The following is a 12,891-nucleotide window of genomic DNA, read 5'->3' on the forward strand; positions in this document are numbered from 1 at the left end:
TGCAGTCACTTGTAGATGCATCATTGTCGAGCTGTTTGCTGTTTGAATATGCAATGGCGGGAGTTCCTTCTCAAGGCAGTTGACACTACGCGCTGAGCTTTTTGCTCTTTGAATATGCAATGGTGGGAGTCCTTCCCAAGGCGGCTGAGTAAACGTTCCTCAGAACAACACTGCGTGCCGAACTGTTAAAAAGTCCTTCGAAGATCTTCATCATGGAGACAAAGGTACTCATAACTTTTCTCAGAATCTACCAATTTAAGTAGTTAATACTTCAAAAGAAACCGCTTGATCCACTGAGTGTTTTATACCAAAACAAACTGCAAACCTCAATTAGAACGAAAGGTATGATTGCTTCAGTGAGAAAAAATGTTGAAGAAATGAGACATCAAATTGAATATATAACTTTCCTCAGAATCAACCCATTTGAATAGTTAAGAGCTGAAATAAAAAAGCTTGATCCACTGAGTGTTCTTAGGTCACAATGAACTCTGTACCTCTATTAAAATCAAAGATATGATTGCTTCAAAGGGACAAAAATAAAAAAAAATAAAAAAAATTGAGGAAGGCAGAAGTTAAGTGATTTATAGTACTTGATGACAAATCTGTGCATGAATACCTTTCAGTTAAAAAAAGAAAAAATGGAAGGAAATCGACTGGATAGAATGACTTTAGTTTTCATAACATTTTTTAATATATAGATTTCCATTAAGGTGGGTCTTGGATAATTGTGCTGTGTCCTCTAGGACTTACAGACTATAAACTATATTTGGTTAATAATATCTCCATTTTTAGCCTAGTTTTTTAGTTATTAAAAATAAGCACTATGTGCACCCGCTGTTGGGCTATGTCTGATAGGACTTGGACTGTAAAATATTCCTCTTAATAATATCTCCCTTATTAGTCCCACACCTATTGAAAAACTGTTCATGAAAAAAAAAGTTTTAGAAATAGATTTCCATTGATGCTGGTAGATTTCCATTAAAGTATGTCTTCGATATTTTGTGGGAGTGTAAATTCACTGTTTTGGTCTTCCTATAAACCCTGCATCCAGCCAGTGATTTGTAAGTTGTATAAAACCTAAAAAATACCTTCGGAGATGTGGATTCTAAATATGAATTTTAGTTGAAATATGTCCATTCATTTTCGAGTTATAAGAAATCGGCTCTATGCGCATCCGCTGCTGGGCTGTGTCCACTGGGACTTAGACTTTAAAACATTCCATTAATAATATCCCCTTATCAATCTTCCTATTGAAAAAGTATACATGACCCTTCACTATGGTTATTTCGTCACGGTGTTTTCAAAATTCGTACGTTCCTCATCGCCACATGTTTCATTCGAGGCTTGTATCGATGTCATACACCTGTCATTGTCATATGTACGTACACATGGTATGTGGCCCACTTAGACTGATTCTGATGGTTTGGTCAGCTTCCGCTTTGAACGCTAGTGCTGTGCCACGTCCGGGGAGCCATCTGGTAACGAATGAACGTACCATTTCCACTTCTATTATAACGTCTAAAGTTCAGTAAATCATTGTTTAAGAAGCCTATCTCGTGGACAGTCAAGATTTTCTTCTGATGACGTGAAACATAAAGAATTTCACCTTATTTTATTGACACGGCATAAGCCCAAAAGCCTATAAAGTATCATGTCTATAAGTACGGGCCGTGAAAGCATCAATGGCAACATGACAAAAAAAAAAAAGTTATAGAAGTAGATTTCCATTAAGGTAGGTCACGGATATTTTGTGGGATAATAGAATCACTGTTTTGGTCTTCCTATAAACCCCTAGTCCATTCAGAGATTTTGAAGTGGTATGGACTCTGAAACCTACCTTTGGATAGATGGATTTGAAATTTGAAGTTTGGTTAAATTAAGGTCATAGCCGCTTCCTTCCCACTCCTAGCTCTTTCCTATCCCATCGTCGCCATAAGACCTGTCTGTGTCGGTGCAACATAAAGCAAATTCTTAAAAAAATAAAAAAATAAAAATAAAACAAATCTGTTAACATTATCTCCCTTATTAATCCTCCTATCATAAAAGTGTGCATGATAACAAAGTTTAAGAAATAGATTGCCAGTAAGGTTCCTAAATTTCCATTAAGGTTGGTTATGAATATTTTGTAGGAGAGTAAAATGGCTGTTTCGGTCTTCCTATAAACCCCCAGTCCATTCAAGAATTTTGAAATAATATGAACCCTAAAACCTTTGGAAATGGCCAGTGTGCTGGAGTGGAGAGAAGTGAAGACTTCATTATAATCAGTTCCAAATTCCAAGAATTTAAGGATTTAAACATAAATGTTTCTAAATGACTCTTAAGTACCTCTGCAGTGGTCTCCATGGTATGCACTAGCCATGCATCTTGGTAGGTGTGCTAGTTACATGCTAGTTACCAATTGATGAACCCAAATTGGCATACTGGGCCGAAATACTGGCAACAGGAATGAGTTAGCTGGATAATTTATAATGTCCAATAAAAAGTGCCAAAATAGGGCATTTTTTTCAGTAAATACAAAGGTATACTATTCCCCTCCAAAGACGTTGAGGCTTAGTGATGATAATTTTAACAACCAATTAATTTGTTTGCAAAGTTAATGGTAAACATTATTTCAAATGATAAAAATAAAACCTAAAATAAAAATGATGGGAAAAGGTTCTTTCAGAAGTTCCAAGGTATGATGTTTTGTCCCACCTAGTGATGAGAGCCAGTTAATGTCTCTGTGTTAAAAAGAAAAAAAAACACTTGCACAAAATGGAGTACTGTAATATCTTTTCTTTGCAAACTTTTGTATTTTTCTGATCACATGCAAAAAAAGATCAGTGATTTCCTTAAGACTGGCGTTCTGTAAATTACTTGTAATTTTGCTGATCACTTGTTGAAAAAGTAATTTGTAATTGTAATTGAGTAAAATATGTACCCTATAACAGTAATTCAGCCCATTTACTTTTTTTCTTGTATTCTTTCCATCACTGTCCTATGTGGAGGAAGGTATTCACTATTGCATGTTTCTGTGGTGGTTTATAGTGTTATGTGTTTTATGTAAATGAAGGTGTGTGTTAAGACGACCACAAACACCTGGCACCCGAGTTAGAGAAATTAACCAAAGTCAAAATCCCCTACCTGGCTTGGAGTTGAATGTAGGGAAGGCCATTATGCTGACCGTTGAGCCAAGTAGCTGGACTAAAGGAAAACAGATTTGTTCTATTATTGATCAAATGTTTTTGTTTTTAGGTATTGTCTAGTCTTTATTAGGCTGAGCGCACATTGGATCCGTATACGAAATTATGTTGTACGAACACGCACGAATATGTACGAACAATGCTGATATTTTAGTAATGCTATGCAGGCTTGCACACTGCACAGGAGTTAGTTGTGCGTATATGCGCGTTTAGATACGATGTCCGATCACGTTCCCAACTTGCTGAGATTTTACCAGACCTTTACGTATGAACTCCAAGCAATATGGATGTTTGAAAAGTTCATAATGTGTAATATATGAACGAAAAGGCTTGTGGGATCAAAGTGATTGTAAATATCACTTGTGTGACCACCAGCAAAACTCATAGAAGGAAATATCTGAAGAAATGGATATGTCTGCTAAGTAGTAATTACATTTTTCATTTAGGCTTACTCTTGAAGTGATGCATATTTCTGTACGTATACACATAAACGAACATTTACAAGTTAGGTTCTGCATTATTCCTAGGGCTCGAATTTCTGTGATAGGCTATACTGGTCTCTTTCTACAAATTTTAAACTCAACACATTCCTAGCTGTTGTGAACATTATGACATGGTTTTTATAGGTCATATATATATAATTTTATTATGTCATATTTAATCAAAAGGGCAGAGAAGATTATCTACTGTCGTATTGTAATTGCTTTCTCCATTGCCCAAGTAATATTCGCGTGCTTTGTAACGATTATGCAAAGTGGTTTTGTTTGAATTTGGTTATTATCTTTCCAGATATGATAAAATTCCCCTAATTCTTCCCTCTTCAGATATATTTCATTAACCCACTCAGTTCTATGATGCCGTCTTCTGAGTCTCTGAAGATAATTCACCTACAGAGATAGGTTATTCGTGTTGTTGACAGAGGAAGACAAAAGCGAATACTGAACAGTCGCATCGGACGGGCTGACAACCAATATGCACGTTCATACATACGATTACGGTAATAAATAATTGTACAAAACAAATACGGATTCAGTGTGCGCTCTGCCTTAATCTTGCATTAGTTTCGGCAGACTGGAAAACTTCAAGGTTATATATTAACCAAGTTGAAACTGAAAAGAAAATGGTATCAACTTCAATAAACCCTAAGGGCCAATTGCAGAAATGATGACCAGTTTTAAGCCTTAGACATCGTCTACCTAAACAACATCTAAATCAAGCCCAATCTTCCGTTGCATAAACAATGTTCAGTCGATGTTTAACTAGACATCACTTAAAGTTTCAATTTTGTTTTGAAAATGGGGACAGAAGTATCTTTCATGCAACTCTTTGCTTGTCACAACCAATGAAATTCGTCGGTGCGCGCGCCGAATGCCAGCCAGCTGTTTGTCTTCCTACACATTACTCAAATATGGCTGAGCCTGACTTGCCCACAGATTAGAGTATCACTTTCGGTGGAAATTAAATCTCATAATATTATCGACACTAAAGAGACACTCCACCGTACGGGGAAGTGTAGCTTTCATTATAGCGTTCTTACAGTGAGTGTAATCTACTCATAAATATGGTAGCTTCGACGAAGGGAAGATGAAGCAATAGTAATGTGTAACCGAGTGTGTTGTACGGGCCACATAGATGTAGCTTGCATTCTGGAGATTGTAGGTTCGAAACGCATCATCGGCAGCCGTGAAAATTGTTTTCCGTAGTTTCCCTATTTTTACACCAGGCAAATACTAGGGCTGTTATTATGGCCACAGCTATTCTTCCCCAGTCCTCTTTAAACAATAATCACCACCACTTGCCTTTTCCTATCTGATAGTTGCCGAAAACTTATACGATTATATATATATATAAACCCCATACAACCTACCTTTTAGTTTTCACTATTATGTGTGTTTACTTGGCCGTAAATATAAGTGAATCCCTCCCGGTTGATGTATGTGACAGTCCTCTGACGATCGGGACACGTAATTCTGATATGTATGTAGTTGAAGTGACCTATAATTCCATGGAAATTACCCCATGTATATAATAAAATATATCGGTTGCCAAGAATTGTATTCAAGTTGACAGTTACCGGACTGTCACTTTGTCAGTCTCCAGAAACAAATCTTGCAAAGTGAAACCTTATTTTAAGATCCATCTCCCCGTGCATGTCAAACGAATTGCTGCGATTTAGCAGCGGGCGACCCACAGAGAGGCCGTCGGACTAACCTTTCTTCCCGGAATCGTCTAAACATGATAATACAAATTACATATTTCATGGTACATAACCTTCGATTGTGATTCACTCCTCTCATTTGAGGTTAAACAGTGCTCTCGGCAGTGTTTAAACATGACCGGTTGAACATCGGTTTTAGACAGTGTATAAGTGATAAATAATGTCTCTGCAATGCGGCAGCCATACTTAGCCATTGTTTAACTGCAGAGATCGTCTAAATACCGTTTCTGCAATCGGCCCTAATTATTTATCACCTTCATGGAGGTACAGGGTTAACCTTGCCAACATTAAGCACTATTGATTTGTTAAGGAGGATGCCATCCTTTCCATTGTCGATTCACTTAAATGTAACTTAAAAGCTTTTCAGTCTGTCGAACAAACAAGTTCACTATAAATATGATACTATATATAGCATAACCTGTAAAACTTCTTTATTTAATAGTGTGTATTTTTTTCCTTGTTCAGTATTGTGTGTTTGTTACAGGTATATTATAGTGTAATATTTATATTGAACTTGTGTGTTCGACAGACTGAAATCCTTTTAATTTATATTGCACTATTGATTTGTCTCTTGCTTGGAATCAGATAATTGTTACATTGCCAAGAATTTTGTAAATGGTATATTTCTTAAAGAATCTATGTTTGTTTATAGTTACTGCTGAAAACCATCATCAGGAAAATGGCTACCTTTGATGAAGATTTGACTGAAGGTCTGTTTAATGCTATGAAGGAAGAGCAAACCAAATTCTATTATAACAGTTTCCTGAAGCCAAACAAACTAGTCAAGTAAGTTCTGTTGTTTAACATTTTATTTTATACCAGCTGTGCCCGCAACCTCATCTGCACTAAAATCAGTCTTACGGGCAAATAGGTCTTACTTAGGGACTTAGGTAAAGGCTTCCACTGTTGAAATTTAAAATGCGTTGTAATTTTCAAGGTTTGACGTGATTTATTGATTGTGATGAAGGAAATTTTTACAGGAAATTGAAGACGTTTAAATTGAAAATGGGTTTTCTCTGGAGATCATTAGCGTGTGAGGTATGTAGGCAAGCTCTCCCGGTGTTGGTTGCTGGTCTACTAAGGATGGCTTCAGTTTCTTTTCAAACATATTAAGATTTTTATATAATTTCTGGCAGAAAGGGTGGCGAATTATATTGTAGATGAATTGAAGAAAACTAAATATTTTCCCACCATGTTAGGTTCCACCCATTACAACTGTCTTTTGTTATAAGATATTTATTAGACTATGGATTACTGTTGAAAAACTGATCTGTTTTGTCTCAAATTCAGGACACATATCAGAAGGATTACTTGATACATTAATAAGTTTATTAACCCAAGGACTGCCAAGATCCAGTGTGAGCAGATGCTCTGTGAATCATAATACTGCCATGATCCGATGAGATCTGATCCTGTAGAGGATCAGGTTTGTTCAGGTTTAAGGCAACAGATGTCTCATGTATGCATGTTGGCAGATCAATGGTATCTCTAGGTACAAGTAAATACCATTTTCTCTCTGACAAAGAGATTATATCATTATTTTCTTTTTCTTTGTGAGGTTTGCATGTGCAGGCAATGTCCTGTGTGCCTCAAATGTTGTCCGGCAAGCGAGGTATTGATTTTATCATGTTTTTACATATTATACTGCAAATTTCTGTAGTGTAAGATTACAAAATATTATTCGGAACAATTGTGTGATTCAGGCTATGTTGTTAGGAAGTGACAGTGATATTTCTTCTAGTCAAGATTAAAACAGTGAGGCAGACAGCGACAGTTCACATGATGCAGATATTATGCCTGATGATGTTATCCCTACTCAAATACTACTATTACTACTACTAACAAAAGTGAAGATGACGGTAATAATGTTAATTGGTGATATGAAAGTCAACATGACGAATCTTAACCGCAATTTTCGATTTCAAAAGCCAAAGTCATTTGGACACTCATTATGTGACTAATGCAGATTATGAAAAATTATGGGTTGGGGAATCACTTACACCCACCAAATATCGTCAGTATCCATGTGTGCGAAGTGCTACAAAGAATTGGCCAGACCAATCCCACACAACCACCAGCTGCAAAATTTGGAGAGGAAATTACTCGTGTATAGAACAAGGAGGTTGTGGTATCCTCACCTCAAAGAATCGCAGTAAGTCGGATGATTAGTTATCAGCAAAATAAAACCTGTCCCCGTGTGCTGAACAGTTTGAGGGAGATGATCGTTGAAGAACCATGTAACAAAACACTAGCAGGCGAATATTTTTTTGATTTATGATTTAGGTTTGCTGGGCTGAGTGGCTCAGATGGTTGAGGTGCTGGTCTTCTACCCCAAATTGGAAGGTTCAGTCCTGGCTCAGTCCGGTGGTATTTGAAGATGCTCAGATAAGGCAGGTTCAATCCTGGCTCAGTCCGGTGGTATTTGAAGGTGCTCAGATATGTTGGTCTCGTGTCAATAGATTTACTGACACGTAAAAGAACTCCTGCGGGACTAAAATCTGGCACCTTGACGTCTCCAAAAACTGTTAAAAAAAGTAGTTAGTGGGACGTAAAGCCAATAACATTATTTTAAAAAGTCTGCACAGTGCTGAGAGAATTTAAAATTTTTCCGTATTAACGTTTTGAGTATCGGGTTTTCGAAGCACTGACATACCCTACAATTTAAGTTTTTACACGCTCATAAATAAACCCCATTATAAAGTAATGTAGAGGCACATAATATATATATTTTTAAATGCTGTCATACATGAAAAAAGTTGAAAATCACAAAATCACACAATCTTCATGATTAATGCTTTTTGTGTGTGTATTTCACAAAATGTGGTAGTGGACACAGAAGTTGCTACAATCTTTGCACTAATATATGGTCCTTTGTTTCTTATTTTGGGCTGATTTTGTCATTTTGACGTAGGGAACTGTTGTCATTGAAATGAAAGAACTGTAGATTTAATTTATAATGATTACAGAGCATGAGCCAAGAAAATAATAAGAGTGTGGATGAATGGATCAGTAGATCGGTATTCTTATACTTCTGTGTTATGTTTGTATACATCACACTCAGCATAATTTCTAAAAATCCACACAGTCCTTTCACGATTACATCAGTTGGTTTTTGTACTCAGGCTGAGAGAGGAGTTCTCGGATAATTATTTTCCACGAACTGTGTACGATACAAGTTTTGCAACTCTCTGCAAATGGTGGTTGTAATTCTTCTTAGTCACTATCACTTATTCCTTCACCCTTGATTTCAGGAAGTAAGTCATCATAAACTTCTTCATCCGTATGGCAAAAATCAGAATCCTCACATCATTCGTCAAAACTTTGAACACTTTCTCACTATCTAGTACTACTTCAGCCATTTTCATCAGCTAGCAGTTGATTCCCAAAAGCCATAGACGTGCACATACATAAACTAAGTTTACGAAATTTCCCGTGAGGATATGAACAAGCACAAGCTTCAGTAACGTAAGTAATAGATGGCAGATAGCATATGTTTTTGAATCATTGCTCAAAAACATAGAGAAGCAAAGATATAACATGGTAGTTCCACATGCAATATATTGTGTCATGATGTATTTCCTGCTCAACTATATACATGGGTTGTTTAGAAATTATGTATTTCTGCTATTGTTCTAGTCGTGGTGGTGGTCATTACCAGCATGCCACTGGAAGCTACAATTTTCCATCTAGCTGACCATTTTCCTGGTCGACATCATGATTCTCTTCAGTCATTGCTTTACCCCTCAGCACCGACCTCTATACATTGCATAGACCCATACATGGCCTCGCATTTATTGTTGTAGTGTAAAGAATTTTGGAGTTATCGAAATGCAAATGTTTTTGATTCCAAGAAGAAATGTTGGCATTTATCAGTGTTGTAAAACAAGAATTGTAGTTCGTTATAATGTAGTTGTTTGTGCAAGGATAAATTTTTCAAGTAAGTCTGAGGAATAATCTCTTGTTTTTTTAAAAACCTGTTTGCTTCATTCTTTCCCACAGAAAAAAATAAAAGAAATCATGACCTAATATGTTTGTCTTTTCGCATGATGTTCTTTGCTCTATTTGTGCGTTCAGAATGTGGTTTATTTATTATATTTGTCTTTTCTTCTTGGCTTGAAATATTTTCGTAACTCTCCACCAGCGCTCTATGTAGGTATCAAGTTAGTGCTGCTTTCTGTCATATGATACAAGAACCAGTTGTGCATGGTATATATCTCGTTTGAGAGGTAATATCTCAATCTTTTACCTGAAATATATATCGAGTTGGTTTGTTTCGTCATAAATGTTATTCCCCTCGATCAGGTTCGTCCTGTTGCTTTGAGTCTCGCTGCAGCTGCATCAGTCTGTGTGATGCGCCGCGCATAATTTTAAGGTCCAGCTGTGGTTTGATTGACAGTAACATACTTGAAATATTGTATAATTAAAATGAAAGTTCTGTGGCTTGGTTCTAAAAGGGCCAATGTCAAAAAACCTGTTTTTGAGCTATGAGCATTTGAAGTTTTGCTTATAGTTTTCCAATTATTTTTTTCAACAACTATCTCTAAATAACTTTATACTTTCTTTGTGGAAGTCACCTTATTAAACGCTAATTTTTTCTATCGTGTTCTTTAAAAATTGCCAGGTCTCTAATCTTTATTGGTAATCTAACATTATTGGCAAGGGCTTATTTAATTAAACATTAACTGTTTGTTTAGTACTTAACAGATACATTGGCCCTTTAACATGTTGCAAGCCAGGATAAAACACGTTTGTATCAGTTAATATCTCAATTTCGATAAAAAATGACATTGGCCCTTTTAGAACCAAGCCACAGAGTTTAGTCAGAATCGAAGGGTTGGATGCAAGAACCAGGCATCTCCACTTTTTGTCAAAATGGACATTTTCGTATATATTGAATGTAAACAAATAGGCGCACATTTCTATGCAAGAACCATGCAGCTACAATGACTTCCATTGGCGATACAAAGGAAAAGGAGCCACATGGAGATAGCATTCATCATAATTTTAATGCAAGAACAAGGCAGCTGTAGGAGCCACCTGGTTCTTCTGTCGATTTTAGTTCAGTGCATCTTCACTGGTGCCGCAACTGCTACTGCTCAATAACAAGGTTTTCTGACTTCATGTCTATTCATTAGTTATTACTGCTATTGTTTCTATGTATATTTTTTGTTTTAACAGTATTTTAGTGTTCTAACAAAACAACAATGAGTGATATATCGTTGCCGCGTGGAAGTTCAAGTGATGAATATGTTCTTGACAGTGATGACTTATATTCAGATACAGACAATTCTAGAAGTAAGGTTATGCGTGGTGATGACAACATTCCAGTCTCTATTTCAAATGAATCTAGTGATATTCCATCGCACGTTGGTACAGGTAAGACAAAAGGTAAACGTAAAATTCGCCGACCTGAGAACTGGAAGCAAAATATGAACAAATTAAAACATGTGAAAGGGGAAACTTATGTAAGTACATCAAACAAGATAGTAGCAGCTAGAGTAATGGGACCACCGTGTAAATGTATTCATAAATGCTTAGATAAATTTAATACAGAAGAAAAATCAAGACATCCATCACTTAAAAGAACTGGCCGATAAAGAAAAGCAAGATTGTTATCTTAGTGGCCTCATATCCATAAAGCATGTGCAGCGATGCCGTGTAAAATCTGGTGGTGGAATTCCGAGGTCACATATGTACCTACATAAAATCAGGGATGGAGCAAATGAACATAGAGTCTGCAAAGGGGCATGTGTATCTCTGCATGGTATTACCTGCAGTAGAGTGGAAAGAATTTGTAAATTCTTGACTGAGAATGTTACCTCGCCATAAGATAATAGAGATCGCCATGGCAATAGAGCTAATAAGTTGTCAGAAGAGTGTATTGAAAGTATAAAGAAGCACATAATGAGCTTCCATGCCGTTCATCACATTATGGCCGAAATGATAATCAAACTAGATACTACCTCTCTTCAGAATTGAGTATCAGCAAGATGTACCACTTGTTTATTGATAAGGATCAAAACCATTCAAATGGTACAGTGGAACCTAATCCTTCAACTAGCCAGAATGCTTAAGAGTGTTCCTTAAAAACAGTAGTATCATATGACAGCTACAGGAAGATTTTCTTGGAAAATTTTAATATGAGTTTTGCACATCCTAGACTACTCCTACAGTGATTTGAAGGAAAAAACACAGCTTGCCAAAACTGACATAACTGTAGATACTTTGGCTTTTGTTTTTAACAAATTTTCCCACTACCTATGGTACCCTCTCAAGATGTATTTTACAAACGGCAGCTATGGCTATATTCATTCTGTATACATTCCGCATGTTCTTAATCACTATGAGAACCTCATAAGAGGGTCAAGCTCAAAATTTGTTGTCAACAAATTGAGAGAGAAAGCTTTCTAGACTATAAAGGTACTTCTGAAGAATCCTTCAAGAAGAATGTTAGTGGTGTAGGTAAAGAGAAGTTCTCCATTTCAGAATATTGGTTGTTTTTCTTTACAAGAGTTTCCTCTCTTGAAAAAGAACAGTACTCCAAGGTTCCCTCATGCAAGTCAGAAACTGTATCCAGAAGCCCTGCACATCAAGGAAGCAAAATTTCAGGATGTAATGGCACTGGCTGAACGCTGTGTACCTCCTACTGACAAGTGGTATTACAACAACATAACCAGCCAATCAAGAGAAAATAATGTGAACACCTCATCTGGAAGTGAATAACATCAACTGTCATACTGTAATAGTGGATACACTTAATATTCAAGGTTCTTCAAATTTCTGTGACTTATTATGAAGTGTTTTCATATTGAAATTTTGCAAAAATACAGTTTTTGGTAAGTAAAAACACAGAAATCATTGAATTAAACATTTTCTATGCAAGAACCATGTGGCTGCAAAATTAATTTATTGCTATAAAAGACAAGAAAATTGAAAATTCTGCTACAATACAGACTGAATGTATCAAGGAGGTCATAATTAACATACTGGCAGAAATAATTATTTATACCATCATTCATAATTATTTTATACAGTTTTTTTAGCTCCTGAAAAATTAGCAAAAATGGAGCTGCCTGGTTCTTGCATTTAGTAGTGATAATATTAGCAGCAGTGATAATGTAAGAGATGATATGGCTCTGGCAGATGCATTGATAAATGATGACAGTGCCAATTACGAGGAACCACTGCAGTATATAAAGCTGTTCAAACGACTCTTGAATGCAATCGTTCTAAATTCTTTAAAAATATTTATACAAGAGATAGGGACAAACACCGAGCAGTTATTTTACAGGGTTCAGCTTGTGGAAGGTTTGTTTACAAAATAGGCCTACGCTTGCCTGGGCGGGGAACGAAATATTCAAGACCGGCGCGCATCAGATAATAGAGTTCCAAGGTTGCAGGAAAGACATTTTATCAGGAAATTAGCACTCAAAATTGTGAAATCTAAACCTCAGAGACGTTGTATCATGTGTTCAAAGCATGGCAAAATGA

General features: G+C 36.3%; 1 protein-coding gene across 1 annotated transcript in view; it reads left to right on the forward strand.

The window, feature by feature from the left end:
- Nrd1 (Nardilysin) overlaps window positions 1-12,891 on the forward strand; it is a 197,490-nt gene that overhangs the window by 93,963 nt on the left and 90,636 nt on the right. Inside the window, exon 15 of the mRNA XM_067135758.2 lies at window positions 6,053-6,186. Coding sequence (XP_066991859.2) covers window positions 6,053-6,186 — 134 coding nt within the window. The remainder of the gene's footprint in view (window positions 1-6,052; window positions 6,187-12,891) is intronic.

This window comes from Anabrus simplex, chromosome 1 (assembly GCF_040414725.1).
Source record: "Anabrus simplex isolate iqAnaSimp1 chromosome 1, ASM4041472v1, whole genome shotgun sequence".
Taxonomy (NCBI): domain Eukaryota; kingdom Metazoa; phylum Arthropoda; class Insecta; order Orthoptera; family Tettigoniidae; genus Anabrus; species Anabrus simplex.